Source organism: Crinia signifera, chromosome 2 (genome assembly GCF_055691185.1).
Source record: "Crinia signifera chromosome 2, ASM5569118v1, whole genome shotgun sequence".
Lineage (NCBI taxonomy): Eukaryota > Metazoa > Chordata > Amphibia > Anura > Myobatrachidae > Crinia > Crinia signifera.
In genome coordinates, this window is record NC_139218.1 from 137,834,465 (window position 1) to 137,858,220 (window position 23,756).

The 23,756-nt window shown below is 40.2% G+C and overlaps 2 protein-coding genes across 14 annotated transcripts in view; one reads left to right on the forward strand and one right to left on the reverse strand.

Moving 5' to 3' along the window:
- Nucleotides 1–5,021, reverse strand: part of LOC146058880 (uncharacterized) — a 72,907-nt gene extending 67,886 nt beyond the window's left edge. For all 9 annotated transcript variants that reach the window (XR_014470017.1, XM_083171081.1, XM_083171083.1 and 6 more), the window contains exon 1: nt 4,795–5,021. Coding sequence is in view for 8 of the 9 variants with exons in the window: in XM_083171081.1 (XP_083027207.1) it covers nt 4,795–4,984 (190 nt within the window). In the remaining variant the exon portion in view is untranslated. The remainder of the gene's footprint in view (nt 1–4,794) is intronic.
- A 3,723-nt stretch (nt 5,022–8,744) lies between these two features.
- The window catches only part of FOXP4 (forkhead box P4), a 66,475-nt gene continuing 51,463 nt past the window's right edge, over nt 8,745–23,756 (forward strand). The window contains exon 1 of one of the 5 annotated variants that reach the window (XM_083172948.1): nt 8,745–9,267. The gene's annotated coding sequence lies outside the window, so the exon portion shown is untranslated. Of the gene's footprint in view, nt 9,268–10,097; nt 10,778–23,756 lie in introns of those variants that run through there. The other 4 variants (XM_083172949.1, XM_083172947.1, XM_083172951.1 and 1 more) reach the window with 4 other exon arrangements.

The following is a 23,756-nucleotide window of genomic DNA, read 5'->3' on the forward strand; positions in this document are numbered from 1 at the left end:
AATAAAGAATCTATAAAAAAACAAACAACCAGCTATATCTTTGGAACCAACTGACCCATTTACATGTGGGCTTTGAATGATTTCGGTCCTGTGAAACTGGGCCGCTTGGCTCCAGAGAAATCTGTCCTCAAACAACATGAACAGCCAAGAAATTACATTTCCAAAATGAAAACATTGGTTTATCCACAATATCTCTAGAACCAATTAACCCATATGGACCAGCCTGGTATCAGATTGAAGGCCCAACGATTTGGGTTCTCGAGCTTCTGTTTTGCCGGAGGGGGAACTGGCAGCCATTGGAACCGGGTGGAGGTCGGAATTAGCGAGTCCCATGTTATCCTATGGGGAAAACATTCCATCTTTGCCTGGTGGTATCTCCGGTTCCCGGGGGGCTAGCGACGCGGGGCCAGGCTCGTTGGAAAGCTCTGGCCCTCAGCTACAAAATGGGCCTATTTGGAGAGTTGGCCTGGAGCTATAGCTCCATCAGGCCCATTGTTAATCCGGCCCTGCATCCACCTATATCTATCTATATATTTTTTATCTTATTAGCTGGTGACACATTACCAAACCCAGGCCCCAACCACCTGTCCCACTCAGATGTAACTGAGGTGCGTACACATGGTACTATTTATGTTCCGTATGATATTGTGTACTATTTCCCAGGGAAGTCCCAGTGGTCAAAGCATAAGATTTGTGCTTAAAATAATGTACAATGTGCATCATAGATATTATATACGATATGACGTCACAGCTATACTACACTATACTATCTTATGCTTTCTAGCCAGAATTGAGTTGCATGCTCACCCGAGCAGCTCCCTGCCAGACGACCGGCGGGAGCGCGCATCGTACGTCGGATAGTGCGTACACACGGTAAGATATGGTGCACTATCTAGCATGCTATTCAAAACTAGCTAGTGTGCTAGATTGTGCACTATATCTTACCGTGTGTACGCACCTTAAACCTTATATAAATTCAGCTAAGCTCATAAATATCACATGCCTCCCACCACCCACCAAGCAACTTAAATGTGCCCTATTTAATGCACGCTCTGTTTGCAACAAATTAAGATCCATCCACAACCTCTTCATTTCTCACAACTTCAACCTGCTGGCTATTACAGAAACCTGGCTCACACAATCAGACACGGCCTCACCTGCAGTACTGTCACAAAGTGGTTTCCACTTCACTCACACCTCCAGGCCTGGTAACTGTAAAGGAGGTGGGGCAGGTATATTACTGTCACAATCCTTCACATACCTGTACTTAGTTCTACCACCAGTTCCTTCACTCACATTTACATAAGTTCACTGTATTAGGATTTTTCCCCTTTCTCTTTGTGTGCTGCTGCTATCTATCGCCCACTTGAGCTTTCCAAACCTCAATTTCTGGAAGATTTCTCTGCCTGACTCCCCCACTTCTTATCCTCTGACATCTCCACCATCAATATCACTATTGACAGTCCACAATCTCTTCATGCTTCCAAACTCCTCTCTCTAACCTCCTCTCTCTGCCTCTCCCAGTGGTCTGTTTTCTCTACTCATGAAGAGGACCATTGCCTTGACCTTGTTTCCACCAGGCTGTGCTCAGTCTCTGATTTTACTAACACTCCCTTCCCTTTCTCTGATTGCAATCTCATTACCCTCTCAATCTCCTCCATTACCCCAAGCTCACTGAAATCATGATAGCCTACTCTAACCCACAGAAATACTAATGATATTAATTTTCCACAATTTTCCACCTCTCTGTAACAACATCTCTCACCAATTTCTACATTTATCTCTCCTGACTATGCTGTTTCCTATCTGTACCAGAATCTTGAAACAGCCCTTGATGAAGTGGCTCCAGCTTCCCATTATACCCCACACAGGCTTAGATGCCAGCAGTGGCACTCCAAAATAACAAGACAACTACAAAATCAGTCATGTAAAGTAGAACACCAATGGTGTAACTTTCGTAATCTGAGTGATTTCCTCACATATCTACCACTATCTACCACTCCTACTTCAATGCTTTGGAGACTGCCAAACAATCATTCTTCCAATATCTCATCTCTTCTCATGCCACAAACCCTAAGTGACTTTTTAACACATTTAAATCTTCTGTACCCCCCTCCTCCCCCACCGGCTACCATCATTGCACAAGAACTTGCCTCCTACTTTAAGTCATTGAAACTCTATCTCCTGTGCTTATCCCAACCTTAACTAAAATCTGCAATCTCTCTCTTGCTACTGGTACATTTCCATCTCTGTTCAAACATGTAGTGATTACTCCCATTCCAGAAAAACACAATTCTGACCCTAACTCTCTAACTACGTCCTATCACTCAGCTCCCATGCCTTTCCAAGCTACTCGAGAGACTTGTCTACTCTCACCTCACACTCTTTCTTATCTCTCACACCCTATTACACCCACTTCAGTCAGGCTTTCGTTCCCAACACTCTACTGAGACAGCACTGACTGAAATGGTGAATGATCTGGCAACTGCCAAGTCTAAAGGCCATTACACACTACTTATACAGTACTTCTAGATCTTTCTGCTGCGTTTGACACTGTTGATCACACTCTTCTCATACAAACACTGCACTCCCTAGGTCTTAAGGATACAGCCCTTTCTTGGTTCTCATCTTACCTATCAGATGGCTCCTTCAGTGTTCGCTTCTCTGACTCTACCTCCTCTTCACTACCTCTGTCAGTCAGAGTTCAGCAAGGCTCAATCTAGGGTACTCTGATTTTCTCAATCTATACCTCATCTCTTGTATGCGAATGATACTCAAATCAACCCCAGAGTTGTCACCAGTGGTTTTGGGCAGAATCTCTGAATGACTCTCTGCCATCTCATCTTGGATGTCTTCTCACCACCTCAAACTCAATATTTCCAAAATGGAATTAATTATATTCCCACCAGCCAAGAACAGTTACCGTGTTAATATATCGATAACTGTTGACAACTCGACAATCTACCCTTCCCGAGAAGCTCGTTGCCTAGGGGTCATTCTCAACTCTGAACTTTCCTTTGTTTCCACGTTCAATCTGTCTCCAAATGATGTTACGTGCATCTAAAAAACATCCAAAATATGACCCTATCTCACACAAGACACCGCCAAATCTCTTATCCATGAACTCATTATATTCCTCATTGATTATTGCAATAGTGTCCTAACTGGTATTCCCAAGAACAGACACTGCAATCGACTTTAAATGCTGCTGCTAGGCTGATCTTCCTTGCAAGATGCTCATTGTCTGCTGATCCGCTCTGCCAGTTCCTCCATCGGTTGCCTGTATTTTACCGTATTCAATATAAAAAACTTCTACTCGAATATAAAGCTATTAACCATGCTGTACCAGCATATATCCCATTACTTATCACAAAATATCTCCCAACTAGACCACTCCGCTCTGCACAAGATCTGTGTCTCTCATCTGCATGGATCACTATTACAGGACTTAATCGGGTTGCACTGGGTACAGTGAAAGGTGCTGTGGCACTTTCACTTAATCAGGTGAGACATAGAGTTCATGTAACAATATGGTAGCCATGTTTTATTGCAGTAGCCTCTGAGCCTCGCTATCGTAAACCTCATCATGCATTACCAGTATAGGCATTTCTATAATGGGTGCAAGGTGCACATGGGCCCCTGGGTCCAGGGGGACCATACCGCACACTCTGCACCCATACATTACACTCACCCCTTCGGAATCCTTCAACAGCTTCTCAGCACCAGAGACAAAAATCACTTGAAAAATGGCCACTACGGCTAATGCTAGAGTTTACCTGCCATCAGAGAGAAGTGGGCCCAAAGTGAAGGCTGCAGCGGGGGTCTTCTCCTCTCTTGAAATTCCCCTGCATACCAGACTCAATGCTGCATTGATTTGTTTTACTCTGTCTCTATGCCATCATGGTGTGACTATCAGGTATAGGAGGTTTCCTAAATTGGTAATACCCTAAAATAATATATTGGCACCAGAAAAAAATATTTTTAGGGGTTCCCAGGTCAGATATTGCATAAGGGGCATTCATTTAAGCCACGTCATAGATAGCGTAATGTGGTGTGCATGTTACTGGTAACATTTCAAGTTCAGAAAAAGTAGGCTACAAAAAAATGCTATGATATTAGCACTCAGGTGCTAGTAACAAGTAAAACTGGAGATCCTTTGTAAGTCTGATAGAATTGCACTCACTAAGAGGGAGTAAGAGGAAAGTGACAGATTCTTGCAGGCAGTGATGTAGCTAGGTGCCACGGTGCCCGGAGCAAGGGCATGTTTTGCGCCCCCCCCCCCCCCCCGATTTGTAGTAGGCAGGGCTCTTGCACGATGAAAAGGGGGCGCAGCCTAACATTATAAGACACACCATAATGCCCATTACCCATAATACCCATTTGCACATTTGACACATAAAACCAACCATTTGACCGGCACCGCCTGCAGCAAGTAAGAGGGTCCTGGGGGATGGGAGGGGGGAGATGCTTGGTGCAGGCGGCATGTGAAGGGGGTGATGGGGTAGCCGCTGAGTCACTCGGATAGAGGGGGTTGGGGGGGAATCGCCTCTCACCTCCATCCAGGGGGTGTCCCTGCTCCCACCTACCTCCAGTGGCCCTGCACATACACACACACACACACACACACACACACACACACACACACATATATAACATATACACATACACGCATATAACATACACACAAACACACACACACACTCCATTTGCAGGTGGTGAAATTAATAGTAACAGATAATACTGTTTGTATAATGCCAATTTAATTATCTACAAGCCACTTAACAGGATCTTTACCCTCATTGATGACACATTGTGAACCGAGGGTCCTCTTCCTGCTGCTGCTGCTGCTGCTTAGATAAACGCAGGGGAGGTAGGGGGAGGGAGAGAACTGCAGAGCTGTCTCCCTCCAGAACAGCCTTATCGTTGTCTCTGCCTGACTCTGCAGGGCAGGCATGTCGCCAGGAAGCGTGCTTACACTGTTCATTCAGTGTGAGACTTCCTGGCTTCCTGCCCAGGGCAAAGCATGGCCTCATGGGATTTGTAGTTTAATCGTTTACTGCTCAAAGTCTGAGCAGTAACATTTAAACTACAATTCCCATGATGCCACTGTCCCTGCCTCTCCGTCCTGCCGGGTGCCTCTGAATGCAGAATCCCGGCACCTCCACGCACTCTGACTGAAGTACTAGCACTGTAAGTGCCGCAGCCAGGCGGGGGAGGGAGCGGGTAAGCAGGGCTGGGGAGCCAGCGGCACAGTTTGCACAGCTCCGGCGCCACTTGATCTCTCTGCGCCCGGAGCAAGTGCTCCGCCGGCTCCGCCCTCCCTACGCCCCTGCTTGCAGGTAAATAGGCGGCTTCTTTTATTAGCATTTTATTTATTATTGCAATTATACATATAGCAATTATGGAGGGATCACTGGTTAAAAGAGTATGGGGGTCTCCAGCTCATATTTTACATCAGGCCCCAGGGGTTGCTAGCTTTGCCATTGGATGTCACCTTGAGATATACTCACCAATGCTATCACTGGATTCATAAGAAGGTTCAGCGGTAAGCAGGTCAGGCACAGAATGCACTAATTATCATCATATATCATGTCATCAGTTGGAAATCATTTGAAAATGCAGAATGCACAGCCTTAGAGCAATTTGTTAAAGTTGGTTTAACAAAATTAAATTAAAATGCACTGTCTTGTAATTGAGAGTTTAAGATCATATGCAATTAACAACATAGATTTTGATTTCAGTGTTATGGTTGGTTGGAAGCATAAACTTCTATGCATACAGAAGGATGATCAAACAACATCAGAGTGACCAAATGTATTAGCTGAGGAACAATTTGCACCTGACCTGCGTTATGTTGACACTTCTTATGAACAGTGTTGATAGCAATGGTTGCTGTGTGATATGGAATTGAAGGTGCTTTAAATTCCACTTTTGGGAGTCATCTCACTCCTGATGTAAGCAGACAGATGTAGCTCCCGTCTAAAGCTTTCTTATTTAGCTTCCATATAGGTACCTCTTCTGCCCCATCCCAGCCATTATTATTCATTCTTGCAGATTTTTAATCATTTTGCATAACCAAAGTATATGAAATGCAATGATACCTTTATCATCTGATACAAAAATAGTTTATGTAAAGAATACTCGTGAGCTATAGCCGTAGTGTTTCTGAATGTCCCACATACATTGATCAGAATTTCAAGAATTATCATTTTTTTCTGTTGGTTGAGACACATTGGATGAAGTCAGCCCGATGCAATATAACAGTAAGGTCATTTGAGTGCACTGCAGAAGTCAGACTTCATGGAGCGATTTTTTTAACGCACACCGCATTCGTCCTGAATGCCTTCAGAGTTATACCCTTTCACACCAGAAATGCAGAGACAAATCCAGGATTTAAATTCCAGGGACAAGCAGGGACATTCCTGGGTTGGGACCCATTCACACATGCTTTTGAAGCAGGGACAACCCAGGTCGGCACCTTTCTGTGAGCGTCCACCACAACAGGAAGTTGCCCTGCTAGCAAATCAGCATTAGCAGAGGCAACACTAGAGACATGTCCCTGTACCTTTCACACCAGCCAGTAACCCTTGAAGGACCCGGGAGCAACCCTGCTACCTAGCAGGGTTGAATTGCCAGCAAATTAACCTGGGAATTTGTCCCTGGAACCTTTCACACCAGAGCTAGTCCCAGGTTGTTCCCGGACCCAACCCTGAAATTTAGGCTGGTGTGAAAGGGGTATTACTCTCCTATTTCAGGTAAGCAGGGGAAGTACATTAAAACATGTAGTGAGAATTCCTGGGCAGTGACAGGAAGGTGGATTAGGAAATAGTCCATCTTCTGGTGTTGCTGGAGTTTAGCAAAAAAGTGTTTATGTACAGAGATGCGTGTCTGCTCACATGGAAGGTTATACGGGATGCAGTTAAAATCCTGGCGGTCGGGATCCCGGCATTCAGAATCCCGACGCCGGAATCCCGACCGCCGAAATCCCGACACATTCTCCCTCCGTGGGTGTCCACGACACCCCTGGAGGGAGAATAAATTAGTGTGCCGAGCGTAGCGAGGCACCGGGCCCGCTGCATGGCGAGCGCAGCGAGCCCGCAAGGGGGGGGGCGATCCACGTCCCCCCCTTGTCGGGATTTTGGCTGTCGGGATTCCGGCGTCGGGATTCTGAACGCCGGGATCCCGACCGCCGGGATTCAGTACTGAATCGGGTTATACATGGATAGAGAAATTGCATCTGGCACAGATCTGGTAAGATGGTGAGACTGACGGTGGTGTCTCAGGATGCACCGATCAGTATTATTGTGTGTATAGAAGCTGAAAGTTGGTGTATTAGTCCTTGCACATTCAGATACACAAATAAACACATGGGAAGTATTTGTATAAGATCGCAGATGACGATGGACGCAGCCATGGTAGATTCTGCATCCACCTAGGATTCAGACCCTAAGTGAGGAAGCCAAGTCTTTTATCTACATTGGGGTTACATTATGCTTGATGTGTAAGATGCTTTTCAGATTTACAGGGTTGCAAAAGAAGGAACAATTTTAAAAAGACCTTTAATCACTGAACCAGCAGTGTCTGTTAATACACATACAACCACCAATATCAGAATACGTACATTTATATAGCTTGCAAAAAGTTTAAGCATGTGCAGGGATTACTGTTGTGAGTCTCCAGACTTTGGGCTTCCACACACAGGCTTAGAATGCAATCAACTGATAAACCACAATGAACAATTTTAATGATTTGGTTTAGGATACGAATTAGTTTTTTCATGACTACACAAACCAAACACAAACCAATGTTATTTATATTTGTATTTTATATCTATGTTTTAAATCTGTTCCCCTCATTGTAACTTTAGTTTGATTTTCTGGTACCTTTGAGGAAACATGGGAGAAGTTTGGCTGCACCTGTGAATAGAGCTACAACATAACGTTATGTTACATACTAATCTGATATTTGGATATGAAGTAAATGCACACGACCCTACAATCTACGGAAAAATCTATTAGCATTAATTGATAAAATATGTCTCTGGAAAAAAAAGTGATAGGCTGTGTGTTGCACAGAAAGTCATGATGTAAACAAGCTGTTATGGTTTGTTCCTACACTCTGCTTACTAAGCCAGAGTGTGGTAAATTCATGAAAACCGCTTGAAAAACAAAACAGATTACTGGAGGGATTATTGATATCAAAGACTACGGTAAGTAAGACCCCATCTACGTTTCAGCCTGGACATAAATCAGAAAAATCACAAAAACACAATATATTATATGTCATTCTCTTTAACTTGCAATTAAGAACAGGCACTGATATTAACATACTGTACAAGTATTCTAAGCAGTTTTAAGCAATTTGCAAGGGTTGACCAACAAGGACTCCACATCAGAGTTATACCTAAAAGGGGAAACAACCCTTATACAGTACTATGGTTAACTGGTGAGAAAAATTCCTCAGCTGAGTACATATTAGAAGTAGAAAATGCAAAGGATCGCTGAACAAAGGACTCAAGTAGCTTGTAGGGCATTAAATAGGGTTTCGCTTAGATTTTAAGAATAAAGAAAGGGGGCTAGCAGGATTTAGTCTGTCCAAAGTAGAATGCTATATAATCCAAATGACACATCTGCTTGTTATTGCATAGTAATCGAGCTACCAGTTAATGTTTAAGAGAAAATGTTTTGATATTTTTTGCTTAGTTTTTATGTTTTTCACCCATCGGCAGCACAAAACCTTGGAAGTGAGCAGTGCCAGGGGAATATCCGTGTGTTTTCAGACTGCCTGAGTGACATGAAGGGATCCGTTTCCAGTAAGGATTTCCGGTGAACATGGCTCAGGAGCAATTTAAATTACTTGCTAATTAAAGTAAATGTGAGGCATTTTATTAAAGCCCCCAGTGAACAAAGGAGAGGACACAATGACTGGTTTCTCCAGATTTTTGCTCTTGCATCTCTTCGCTCCAGGCGAAGCATCTCAGAACTGTGAATCTCTATTTATTTTGGTATGGACACTTTTCTATAGGGCTTGCTTACCCCTCTAACTCTGGGGTGTGAGGCTGATCATTGGCTGTACACGTAAGTTCAGCTGCTGCTTTACAGAAGAGCGTCACTTTACCAAAGCAACTTTTCTCCTCAGCATCACCTAACCACACCACTTCCCTTGGCTGCTCTTGACTCTGTGTGGTACCATCGATCTCCACCACTTAAAGGAAGACTTTTGAGTCCCCCTTGACCTTTTGCTTAATCATTGTACCTCTCATAAAGGGTGAGTCCTTTGTTTTCATACTTTAATCCAATATAAGTTTTGATTCGCAGTTAGCCATGCAACCATCTCTGTGCATATGGATAGAGAAGTAGATAGATAGATAAATAAATAACCATTTACATATTTTTATTGTATCATTATACTTTTTGCTTAGTGGATCACACATCCAATGTGGTTTTTAAGTACCTGTACCATGTCATAAAAAGTGCTACCCCAGATTTACGTTTCATCACTTTATGTTGTCATAGATTAGTTTTTTTTTTTTTTTTACTTTTTGGGGTTTTGAGCCTAATTTTGTTGACTTGTTAGAATGGTTGAATTTGTGGTTACCTAGACAAATGCTACCTTACCACATACTGTATATAGCATTAGGAGATTGCTTTGTTTAATTAGCCTTTCCTTGTACCATAGCTGAATGTCACATCAGTAGATGAATTTGATCAGAACCCCCTTGCATCATGCCAGACCTTGTGATTAAATAGATGCACGTGTAAGCTGTATGGGGGACAGCTGTCTATATAAATGTATTTTTATTTAACCAGTACTGTGCTGCCAAGTAACAGGACACGTTTAACACTTTACTTATAATAAATAAACAATATTAAAACCCTAAAAAGATTTAAAATGAAGACTTTCTCAAACGATTCCCCGATCAGCCCCCTTTCTCTGGGGAGTGCTAGCTGGGCTGCAACATTTAACAACACGCCGAAGACATGTGGAAGCTGAAACTTTTTCTCCCCCTTGCAAATCTCCGAGCAGTAGGAGGCCGGGGAGCCGTGGCTAGCACAAGAAAGGAGGACTGCTCGGATGGCCCCGGCTCCGAGCCGGCAGAGCGAGCTGCTGCTGCTGCTTGGTGAATAAGCCCAGTCTGAATCCGCGTGTGCAGTGAGATGTGAAGAGGCGGCTCAGATTTCCTGCCTGGAGAGAAGACCCAATCTTTTCTTCTCCCCTAGCCTGCTTTCTTCCCTTTCAGTCTCAGAGCTGGTGTCTTGCAGAGAGGGAGGAGGGGGCCGGGAGAGGATTGTCTGCAGTTTTTTGTGTGTGTTTTGGGAGGGGAGGGGGCTGCGAGCAGATAGAGAGAGGTGCTGCTCTGCTCTTGTCTTTGTAGTGTCACGGTGGGGGGGCGAGGAAGGAGCTTTTTTTTTTTTCTGCTGCTCCTGAATCCAGTCACTCTCTCTCTGCCTCCTGCCTCGGAAGAAGCAGCAAGGACAATCTCTCCCTTCCTCCTTAGTTTCCTTCCCAGTGCTGGGGAATACTCCTTTATTCCCCCCTTTCCTGTATTCCTCCCACACTGTAGCAAAGTGTGTTCCACCTGCTCCTGTGGGATATCCAGCCTTTGGCGCACACACGGGCACTGTACATGGTCGGGAGGAGGTAAAGCTGCGACTGGGTGCGACAGAAAGTTCTGCTCCAGGCTTTCTAGAAGTTTTGTTGCTGCTCTGAATATCTTCTGCATGGATTCTGTCACTGGCAGGTCACTTGCAGGGAGCCCCCTTCCACGTATCTAGAGGTAAGTTTGTGTTTACTGAACTAGACTGCAATAGATTCAATGAACTTTATTTTCCTATGGATCCCTCCCTTATACTGCTACAGAACAACAGATCAGATCCTTGGCGAGTTTATATATTATAAATGTATGTGCATAGAGATATATTCCCCCCCCTCCCTGCAGATCAGCTCCTTGATGAGTGTATGTATAGTAAATGTATATAGATATAGACACCCCCCACCCCCTTCCCCAACATATGTATGGTGCAGCTTGGAGCAAGTGCTGCAAACGTGTCCTAACAATAATCTTTGTTCCACAAAGGTCTGGAACAGTGTTTGTCTATAAGCAATAGATTCTAAGAAGTTGTGTAAACACTTCGCTTGGTAACAATGTAAATCGGTCACATTGCTTTCCTGTCAGGTGATAGCAACATATCATGCCTCTGAAATGTTAATATAACTCAGTGAGACACAACATATGCTCAGGGCCCAGTCTGGCAACAGGAATCAGTGCGATTTCACATGTGTAATGGCTTTGATGTGGGTTTTGTTGTCCGAGACACATGCTTGCATGGGATCTGACTTGTACATAACTTGCTCATGGGACAACAAGCAAGGGATCTTTGCTAAAGGGCTTTTCAAGTACTTAAACATTCTTCTATTTTTGCAGTGATTTTACATCAAAATTGTATAAATCCATTTGGATGACATGGATTTTAGTTCAAACAATTAGTACGTGACTAAGAAATGAGTCTGGAACGCATTGCTGCAAGGTGTTCTTTTAAATCTCTATCCCCTAATTGTGTGGTTATGAAAGGGCCATGTACTATGGTGGGCTTAGTGCACGTCTTGGGAGACCTGCCTGTCATATCCCCATGCGCTAACGAGGTGACAGTAATCAGGGAATGATTGCTCCCATTATCTGTGTGGGTGTTTCTAAGTATGTGCTTGGTATGTAAATATATGTAGATATGTTGGGAATATAAATGCCAAAATATACTTGCTTATTAGTCCAAATGGCAACACAATTTGCATTAATATATATCTTTTCATATACTTTATTTTATACTTTAAGCGTGTATTGTGCTCAGTGGCTTGGGGCTGTTGTGTCTGGCAAGGCCACTATTCCGAGCCTGTGCAGCTGTGGCGGATCTCTTCCACAGAATGCTTCTGTGCTGTATGTCTGGAGACACCACTAACTTCTTCCCTGTTGGGAGTGGCATCCTTTGAAACTTAGTGTACCCCCGATTGTGCACATGTTCTATATAGGGCTTAACTGCCTCCCCCAAATCATTATACTACTTCGCTTTCTCTGGGGGGTGAAAAAAGTCTTAATTAGTCACTCATCGTTCTTAAGTGGGACATTTTTTTTCTAGCCACCTCTGCATGACCTTTACTGACTCAACGTTCATTTATGGTCTTGTACTAAAGTGACTATTTCTAGCTAGAAAGCCTCTTGTGTTAGTTTTGTTTGTGTACCGTAGTCAGGATGGCTAGTTACGCATACCTCTGTTTGGATATAAGTTAATGATTACATGTGTACGTTAAAGAAAATATCTGTGTTGGAGAAAGAAAAATGTGTCATTTACTTACTTGTGTAAGAGACTTTTTTTTTTTTTAATTTTTCTTTTTTTTTTTTTTTAGACACTCATATTTTCTATAAAATAAATTATTTCAGACCTTTGTTCATATGCACATACTGTTTAATGCAAACAATATTTAATGTGTAAATGTTTATATTGTATTGCCAGAGTGCATTTCAATTGTATTTTTGAAAATGTATACTATTTACATACTACTTATACTATTAATATACATACATACATACATACTTTGTCAAGAAAGAAACTTTTCAGTTATTTGAAGTGTCTATATGGATATAATATGCATGCGTGTGCAAGTGCCGAGAGACGTCTGGATGCTATAACTTCACACAAGAGCATTGCCTTTATGAGGGCTGGATGTGTAACTTGCGTGTATCTTCCTATTTCTTCACAGTTTTGTATTCGAGTGATTGGATACATGAACTGGTTCTCATAAATCACAACAATAGTGCGTATTGTGCTTCATTCTGAGAGCACTTTGGGGCTCTCTGATACCAGTTGGAAAACTCTGGGGTTTATTGAAGTCCTTCGTTCCAGAGGATGTTCAGAATTTTTTTTTTTTTTGTATATGAAAATGTAACCTCTAACAGTGACCTAAGGGAGTATTTATCAAAGCTCGGAGAGAGATAAAATTGTGAGAAAGTACCAGCCAATTATCTTCTGTCTTACATTTTGCAAACTGTGTTTGAAAAATGACAGGAGCTGATTGGCTGGGACTTTATATCTCAAAAATATATTGCTTGTTAGGCTTTCATAAATAACCCCTTAGAAACGATCATCATATTTAACAGATATTAGTAATTATCCATTTTAGTTTTTTAAATATTGTATATGTCTGAAGAAAAAACCCTTTATTGCATGCAACATTAATAAAACAGAAGATACTACTTACATACTGTATGGTGTAACATAAATAAATGCAAGAGTCCTTACAAATTTTCCCCATGTAAAGTTCTCCGCAATATATAATTGAGTACAGCATATTCACAAAGGCGCTTTCTGCGCCAATTCATCTTAAACTCACTTTATGTGAAAGTAATGTACTCACGGTAGCAGTGGATACTGATCCCAGAAAGTAATCTGTCTGATCCGTTTCTCGATATCCGCTGATCTTCCTGGGGGCAGTGAGTATCCACCTTCTGTAGTATTTGTACCGAACATAAATTTTGGACTTTCTACTGCTGGAAATAGTTTAATCAGATCTTGTTGGCACCAATTAAATATTTTGTGTAATGAAAACAAAAGTGTTTTTGGAGTAATTATTGGAATATTGAAATTTGTTAGATAGAAACTTACACTTTGATAAGCCACTTGGAACATCTAGTTCTAACATATATGATCAAAACTTTACTTTTAATTTACAACTTTAAGTTTATTTTGTTCATAGAATTTGTAACCTTCCTTATCTTTGTTAGAATTCTATACATTACAGATTTGATGTAAAATCTACAATACAATTCTACACTCACATGGTGTACTGTATATATTTTTGTCTTTCACAAAATAAGTACAGGTGCTTTCCTTGTAGGAGTGGAGGAAACGGTTAACATGCTGAAGACTACCTATATTCTTTTTGATCTTTTGTTTGCTATGTGTGTAAATCAGCATCATTGGGCTCTTCCTCACTCATCTCCTTCATCTGGCATGTCAGGTACTGAGTTTAGTCCCTGTCACTCATTTATTCGGATCTGACATCAGCGCTGTCATTTGATCCACTTTCCCAGGCTGTATTGCACTATCGTGACTATCAGTTTGTAAAGTTATATTCAGTTATTGTGAAGTGGTCGGGCTAGACATTATTGCTATACTCTAGTCTGTGGGTGATACCTGAATCAAATAAACAGCAAGGTGAGAGAGTTCTGCATAGTGATTTTTTTGGGGAAATCACTGTGCAGAGAACTCGGAAAGTAATATAGTGATGGATAACCTTCATTTCTGTGGATATAGAAGTATCTATGGCGTTAGATATTATTTTTTATTTTGGTGTCAGCCTACTTTTGCCCCTATTGTAGGTATGACCCCTTATTATTATTTTGTCGTTATAGACTTTCAGTTGAATGTTCTGTGTGTATTTAAATGATCTGCAAGTTTCGGTCATCAGCATTTAAATTGTTAAAGCCCTTTTATAGCCACAAGATGCTGCATGCATTTTATCTTTTTTCTTGCATTTATTTTTTTATTCAATTTCTGTGAGAAGTACCTTTTTTTTTTGTTTTGTAGAAATTAAAACAAATGTACTAAATCAAGTAACTGCTTAGTTTTCAACAACAATGGTTTGTGGGAAAATAACACCTGTTGAATGTAATGACCAACTGCATGTAAGATCGCAGAGGTGTCATCTGAATGTTCCGTAAAGTGTGATCTTACAGCAGCAAAGTGAGCTCAAGAGGTAATCTCCAGCAGATTCCAGTCATCTCTCATTTTGTTATTACACACCGCTGTCATTTGTCACAGATCCGTGCATATTTTCCTAAATCCTGCAAGTTGGTGCTTGCTACTGTTGTTAGTCTCTCTCTCTCTCTCTCTCTCTCTCTCTCTCTCTCTCTCTCTCTCTCTCTCTCTCTCTCTCTCTCTCTCTCTCTCTCTCTCTCTCTCTCTCTCTCTCTCTCTCTCTCTCTCTCTCTCTCTCTCTCTCTCATTAGAATATCTAGAAATCTGCAGCTAATAATGCTATATTGCAGCAAGACTTCTGCATAAAATGGCTATTGGTTTCATTGTGCCTTACAGGCTATTATTATCTCTGCTGTACAACTGCCACTGTAGTACAGGAGAATGGCATCAGGGCAAGAGTTGTAGATAACTCTATCAAGGCCAAAGTCACCAGCTGCGTATCCTTTTCGGAACTGGGAGGTATTTTAGGGGGTGAGGATGGGATGTTTACACAGCTGACATCAGTAGGACTGCAAGGAGGGGGGCATGATACTGCACAGTCACCCTACAGCGGCTCTCAGACCCCATAACTTTGGTGTGTAATGAGGCAGGAAATGTGCCATTAAAACCCAAGTGTGCAGTGAGGCCACCTCAGTTGTGTCTTCTGTAGCACAGTGCGACATTGTATGGGTGATCCTGTCCATCCTACACACATTTAGTTTTTTTGCAAATCTTTATTACACAACATTTTATGTATGGCCAATTGTATGTAGAGGTTGGTGACCCTGTGTATGCGTGTACACCTAATATGTGAGATTGTGACATTCTATTTCCTTTCATACATTTCTCCTTAGCAATGTTGTGCATGTTAGTGGTGTCTGTTCTGTAAAACTGCTGTTCCTGACTGTTTGCCTAGAGCAGTGTTTCATAGACAAAGCTACTGCCTTTCATCGCACTTATTTGTTGATCTTCCATTTCATTGCAGGTTTTTTTTTTTTTTTTAAACCCCTTTCTAACAACCCAGGATTTTCCAGATATAAATTTAGTGTTACTTTATTTGCTGCAGCAGTGCTCGGCCTACTTGAAATAATATTACAATACTGATTGTAGGTTCCGGATGTTATATTCCACATCGCAGGTAGAATTCTAAGCAAGATTCAATAGATGCCACCTTCCAATAAATGGCAAACTTTATTTGAAAGAAACTGTGCCTTTTTAAAGTATGAGACTTTATCTGTCATCACTAGATTTCGGTAACCTAATGTTTGAGCAGATCAGTGTTACAGTATTGGCTTTGCTTAGAAGTGAGAACATATCTGCAGCCCTACTTTGCACAGTGACAGATGTCCTGGTACATCTGTCTCTCTCGCTGTATTATGGATGTAGCTTTACCTTGTGTCTGTACAATGTTGCCATGCCCACTTTTATAACTTTTTATATGCCAATCAAAGCTAGGTCCTTTGCAATATACACGTTCTGGATCTGTCACTCTGCTCAGTAACGCAACATACAGTGTAGCTGTACATTGTAATTGGTGTTCTTTTGGGTACCACTGTCATGAAATCACATTGACATGTTACCAATCTGGGTCAATATGCTAATTCATGAATCTAGTCTGAGCTTGAGATTGTCTTCTCCTGCGCCTATGTGACTGTTTAATACTGTGTGGAGCATTCTATGCCTACCTTTGGTATCTGTATCTTTTGTATCTAGTATGTAGCTCAGAGCCATATTGTCAGGGTGGCAGGAGAAGTCTCCAGGCCCACCACTAATAACTACATCACCATTGTTGGAAGCACCATGGCATAATATGAACAGAGGCATTCCATTTTTGGTGCTGGGAGAATTGACAAATTGTACTTTGAATAATTATCACCATCATACCTGATTGACAATTTATTGGTAGGGGCCTCCACAAGTTAGTTGCCCTGGGGCCTCTACAAAACATATATTCTAGCCCCATGAGCACTTACATTGAGGGATTACACTATTTCTACTTGTCTTCATCATAGTGCCATGGAGCGTTTTAGAAGCATACTGAATGCTCCCTTTAGCACCCACAATAAGCTCTATTTCATTTATGGTAGGACTTTTTAATGTGGGAAGATTTTATTTGTATTAACTAATTTTTTAACTGTATTCAAGCCGATTTGAAAAACACAAATGGTTGACCACTCTGTCTGAAATAGATGGAAACCAAAATCAATAATATGGACTTCATTGTAAGGCACTAAACAGACACAATTCCCAATATTTCAGATTCTATTCGGATATGAAAATGTGTATTTGTTAATGTTGATTTGTGCCTTTTTGTGTATAAGATACGTTTTGTTATGTGCCCAATGATTCTTCACTAATTGTTTGTGTTATACATGTTTATTATCATGTGGTGTAACTTTTATTTTGAGTTCATTTTAACAGGCTGAGTTATGCCTTGAATTTGTACCACTGTGTGCACAGGTTATACAATCCTGCTCTTCAACAATATATGAAGTGTTAATAAAAATGACTTCTCCCTCCATACTGTATCTATACATTTAGGTCTTGTATCTGCATATTGTGCTTTATCTCTGTATACTGGCTGCACATCTGTTTCTTGTCTCCGCATTCTGTACTGTCCTTGTACATCATCCCTCTGTGTATTATGCATTGGTTTATTATGTCTGTATGTTGTGTCTGTACATCTCTGTCATGTCTACTTTTTATAACTTGTCTTGTGCCTCATAAATACATAAGGCTGCTCTGGAGCAGATACCTAACATACTTCTTCTAATCTGTATCACTCTTCACTTCATATATTGTCTGTTTTTTGTGCATTATATCAACTGTCAGGTCTGAGCTGCGGATAAGGTTGTCTGATTAATAAATGTAAAGTTAAAGTAATGGGATCAATGGGCCTTTTATATTATGTAGAAGGAATTAATATGGAAAATATGTGCTCTGTTTCCATCTAATTTAACAATACTGTTGGATGATGACCCAAATATTCCCAATCCATTCAGGATGTCACATTTTTGATCAATTACAGAAATCTTCGTTTATCTTATGAGAGACAATTATATACCTATTTTTATGTTACAGGTTAGTGGAATACAAGTAAAAAATAATTGTTTTTCCCGAAGCTCAGTTCAAGAAAAGCTAATTTAAATATAGATTTTTGTTTTGTTTTTAGACCTTCCACTTCATGTTTTTTTTATTTATTTATTTGTTTCACATTTTTATTTGCTCTCTCTTTAATTTTTGAAGTATGATATGAAAACTAATTACAAAATTCTGTATGCACCCAGTTCGATAAATGGTTACTTGAGAATTAAGACGCCAATGGTTCTGTTAGTATGGCGTGTCCATTTTTAGTAATAAGAGGGTTATATGTTTATGAGTGTTAACCTAACACGTTTTGATCATTTGTGATATTCCAACTACAAGTCTCAGCATGCCATAAAATTATTAGACCAAGAGGGTTGAGGTCATACTTTTAATAAGAGACATAAGCTATTTATGTTAAGATAACCTTCCTAAATGCAAGTTACCTTTTTTTATTTTTTTTGCTCATCTGAGTTTTACCTTTTTTACTTGTGTTGACATTATTATAACTCACTAGATCATTTAACATGAAAGTGCACCCCCCCCCCCCCCAAAAAAAAAAGAGACCTATATATTTCTTTACTGTATGTAATTTTTTTTCTACTTAAACAGGCAGAAATCTATGCAGCGTTAGCTTCTAACACAGGTGTTAATTGGACTGATTCTGCTTGGCGCAATCCGCTTTTTTACTAACAAAGTAGTTTCCATCGTCCCTTCTGATGGCAGGGGTTAAGTTTTCCAAACTGCGGGGGACCACTGCCTGAACACCTCTTCTAGTTAGCAGAAGGGAGATGTTGGGTAAAATTAGTGTTTGGATAGGAAGAGTTTCCCAATGGATATAAATATTGTGTTATGATAAACTATTTTGGAGCTTGCAAAAAAATGTGTCTTGTATAATAACAGCCTGATCATTATATCATTAAACATATGGTAGAGTATATATACTCTACCATATGTTTAGCCAGCTACATGGTACCATTTTTTAACTCCCCAAAAAGCAATGTGAAACTTTCTTGACACAATATGTCAATTCTTTGTCATTATTTGTTCTTTCTTTTGTCTGTAGCACTGTGTGTGTGTGTGTGTGTGTGTGTGTGTATGTATGTATGTATGTATGTGTGTGTATATATATATATATATATATATATATATATATATATATATATATATATATATATATATATATATATATATATATATATATTCATATAGATTGTTTTTGCCTGTGTCCCAATTCTGACTATTTGTCAATCAATGTTATCAAGCAAGTTATACCACAGTAGACTGACTGTTTTCTAAACCTTTGTTGTAAATGCACAAATTTCCAGATCAATATATGATTATTCAAATCAAAGTATAATATTTACATAAAGACAAGCTACTCCATTGTATCATTTTAATTCAGTAAGTGTACTTATTAAGGCACATGGAAGAAAATGTATCATTTGAAAAACTTCTGCATATTTATTTGGAAAAAAAAAAAGCAGTTGAACACCAGGTTATGGAGTCTACATGTAGCAACTATACTTGGTTTGCTTTTACTAGCAATGTAGAATACGTGTAAAGGTCTCTGAAATGACTGCATGTATGTTGTGAGTTTGTAGAAGTGTTCTATGTTGCTTGCTAAAGAACCTCATGGATGAGATGATGCACTAAGCCATTCAAAATAGATAATTTTACTGGCCTCATTCCAACTTCCCACAAAGACTTCACTTGCTTCCAACCCCATTTTCCCAGCTCCGTGCTCACATAGGGGAGATGGAGGGGCGGGTTACAAGAGGGGATGGAGAATGTGCTCTCCGCTCTGTTTGTTTTCCCTCTTAGGACATTCATTCCAAGAATTTCTGCTTTTAACCTGGTTATCTCTACTCAAGTTCTCTTTCTTTGCTTTGTGCAATCTTCGTCCCTCTTTTATTCGGGCTGAAAACGTAGCATGTACCTCTTCTGAAATCATTTGCCTGTCAGAAACCCAAAGCCCTTTCTCCATACCCATCACTAACGAAACCGTAAATCCCCAGTGCCCTTACATTGGCAAAATGTGATCCATAATTTTATGTAGTTAATATGCAAAGTTTGGTATTACAAGTGGACATTTCTCTGCAAAATTGTCATAGGTCCGACATTTGAAGCCTTTGAAATAAACTCTGTTTCTAAATCATTTACTTTCACTTTGTGTTCTTTAAATGTTCTGTAAAATCTATAACTGCGATATTTTGCACAGGCAACTGTATCTTGCTGAATATTTGCTTAACAATACTGCCCTTCTGTGTGGTTTGTAGTGCAAAAACACCAGCCTTTACCGGAACAATGCCTCCAATGGCAATCTTATTGTTGGAAGATGGTTAAATACACATTTGGATCTTGCAAGTAATAACCTTTTGAACACTGCATTTTTCAATCAAGGGAATATTTAACCCTTTGAGTGCCGACATCTCTGTGAGAGATGCGCACAATATCGGCTTAAAATGCCAGCATTGCTTACATTTTTTATATAGATTCAAATAAAAAAATATTGGGTAAAAAAAATTATATTTCCTATATAAGGTAAACATTACAGGTCCTTATGAATAAAAATGTTAGGCAATTTTTTACATCTATTTTGGCAATTTTTCTTGAACCCCCAAAGGGTTAATAAAAAAAGGTATTCTATAATTATACACTAAACGCAATAAACTTTACAAAACACATACTATTCTTAAATTATGTAATGTTCAATTTTTACACTTTTTAAAGTGCCATTTTCATATTGTGGTCCAATGAGCATTAACAATTAGTAATGCTACAGTGTTTGTGATAGCAGGGTAATCTTTATTTCTTATGTAGCGTACACATGGTGAAATTCTGACTAACTTTTTGTTCGATTTTGACTATATAGTCGAAATCGACCGGTTTTAAGCCACATTCGATGCCAATTCAATTCCAATCCGTGCTCCCGTTTAGTGGAAATCAAAAAGAAAAATAGACTATGCAGGCAAGACTATATTGTACATATCTCTACTATATAATCAACATCAACTGCATTTTGCTTGCCATGCGATTTGATCCCGATCAAATTGTAAAGCAATTGCACCGTGTGTACACACCTTTAAAGTGACTGAGTCCTATAATACATGACTAAGTGCACAAGAATGCTGCTTCAAGTAATTGTAGACCCAAACCTGACAAATAGTTGTCAGCTGACCCTATAATTCCCATCTTACTACATGCCATCTGCAATTTATGACCTCTATTCTTATTTGTTAATCCAATAGATGGAGAGATTTATTTTTATAGTGCTGAGATCTGCCAAGGCTGTATAGCTTGGTTAGCGGCATATGGTTCAACCGCAAAGAGCGTGAATGCATCAAATGCAAAGCAGCTGCGAGTGAGTACATCCGCAGCAGCCACATTAACGTATGCAAATGTCAGTATCTGTGTGGCTTCCCTACAGTTTCCATTTGCACAGCTGCAATGGTCATTATGAATATCTGCACATACCCTATGCATAGTCATGCACTGGCATCCCTACATCATATGCACTGCTAAGAAGAGCATGGAACTCTGGCACCAAGCCCATGACACTCCCACAAACTTGGATCATTTGTGTGATTCTATATGGTAGCAACCCAAATCAAATCCAGAATGACCCATTTTACATACGGGGAGGACCATACATGCATGGAGACTGTGTCAAGGTGCATATCTGTGGTGCAACGTAGCTGCCAAACAATAGCTAGATGTGTTTTGGACTTGCTAATGACTCGGAGTCCAGCCCAAAGTGTCCCTGGAACCTGTTTTAAAATTTCTGTAGTTAATTTTGGGAGAGTGTAGTTGATGCTATAATATAGATTGTAAGCTCTATTGTAGCGTGAGTGACTAAAACCCCTTTGACATTGCAACTAATTACCGGGTACAAGCTGCTTTGACCCGGTAATTAGCGCGATGTGAAAGGGGTTACCTTGTCCCAAAAACTGGTAGCAACACGGCAATACGAACCAGTAAAAAAGCAGAGTTCTTACCGGTTCCTTGCCATGTTGCTTGGTGTGAATGGGTTAAACATGTCGAGTGACCCGTTCACACTACTGCCTCCTCCCCCACCCCCAATGATGTGCCGACTCCCCGCCGCACCCCGGATGATATCCGCGAACCGGCAATAATGCTGGTTCACTGTGGGGATGTGAACATCCCAAAATGCAGGTTCGGGTCGGGACTGGTGTGAACTTTCATTTTGCGATTTGAAAGCAGTATAAAATAGTCATAAATAACTGTTAGTAAATATGTACATGAATGGCTGAGATGAAGGTTTGAAATAGAGGCCCAGGACAGGACACAAGCTCTGACACTGCTGAAGTTTAGTTTCATTAGAAAAAGTATGGCTATCCATGCCATTTTAAACCATTTGGACAAAAACTGATAACATACTTGCCAAATATTGCCATGTTTGGCTATTAAATGATTGTAGTGCTCAAGTATAATCTCACTTTTAGTAAATAAATGACTATACGTCTATGTGTGAGATTATTACAGGACTGCATATGCTTTGTTAGAACAGGGTCTATCTGCAGAATCACTCTCAACTTAGAAAGCCACATGTGGACAATGATTTACTGGAGCCCAATAAAATCAAAATTTAAAGGACCTTTAGAAACTGTGGGTAGCAGAAATTGCATATTTCAAAACTTGTTTTAGCTGTGGATACTAACCATAACATTAATTATTGTATTAAGCCAATTAAGATATTTAATATAAGCTATTTTATTATTTGTATATCTAGGTAATTCATATTTTTATATGAAGCATCTTGGGTCTCTTTTCTTTAACTGCACATATATCTCTTTTCAGTTTTACAAATCCATAATGAGAGAAGTTTCACATCCCATTGTTTAATATTTAAAGGGGCGTGGGGATTTTTTATTTATTTAATTTCTTAATACAGATTTGCTGCACTCTTCTCGCCCCCTCCTCAATTAAACGGTTGGAATGTGCACGTTAAGCAAAGCGCCAGTGTCCTTTGGTGCCCCTGATGATTTAAAAGGGATATTCATTTATGCCTTTTAAACACCATGCCGATTAAAATCAGAAAGATTTTCTTCATCAAAATCTAACATCCTTGAAAAATTAATTTGATGCTTCTGTTATCAGTTAATTGAATCAGCTCAGGGACGAGGTTTGTGTGGAGGGTGATTAAAAGCGGCCTCTCTCTGGGCTTTCTTTTCCCTTTCTTATTTCAATCACTGCAACATTATGAAACCTTCCTTTTTATTTTCCCATTTTTATACATTTTCAGTAAAATAAGAGATGAATAAGGATTGTTCCTCTTGTCTCAGGGAAAGCTTTCAAGCTTCAGGCATGGAAAAGTTCTGTAGTTTGTGAGATGGCCACAAGGCCACAAGTGATAAGGGGAAGGTTCTGTGTTGGGGAACGTCTGCACCCAGCATGTACCACCTGACAATAGAAAATTAAAATTCAAAGATTTGTGGCTAGTTCATTTAATGGCTTTGAAAGCAGTGTCTGATGGTTGCATCCCTTCTCCGTACAAAAACTGCATCTCCTCATTTATTGGCTCTTCATTAAAATGGAGTTAGAAATGTAGGTGTGCATGGGGTTCAGTGAGTTAATACAAAAAATGATATTGTATTTAAAATGGATGCCCATTTGTGGTAACTTCTGTAGTCCTCAATGGCTTCAAGGGCAGATTTATTAAGCCTGCTAAAGTGGAAGGAGAATAACTGACCAGCCAATCAGCTCCTGTCATTTTTTGAACTCATCCTCTAACTTGACAGTTAGGAGCTGATAGGCTGGTTCGTTATCACCAGCCACTTTATCACTTTACCAGGCTTAATACATCTGCTCTCCATTAATGGGAACTTAGTAAAGAGAGAATCTCTTCTTTGGAGATTATAATGTATGCCTTGTTGAGTCTAAAGAAAACACTATTTCCTTTTCAATAATGGTTAAACATTA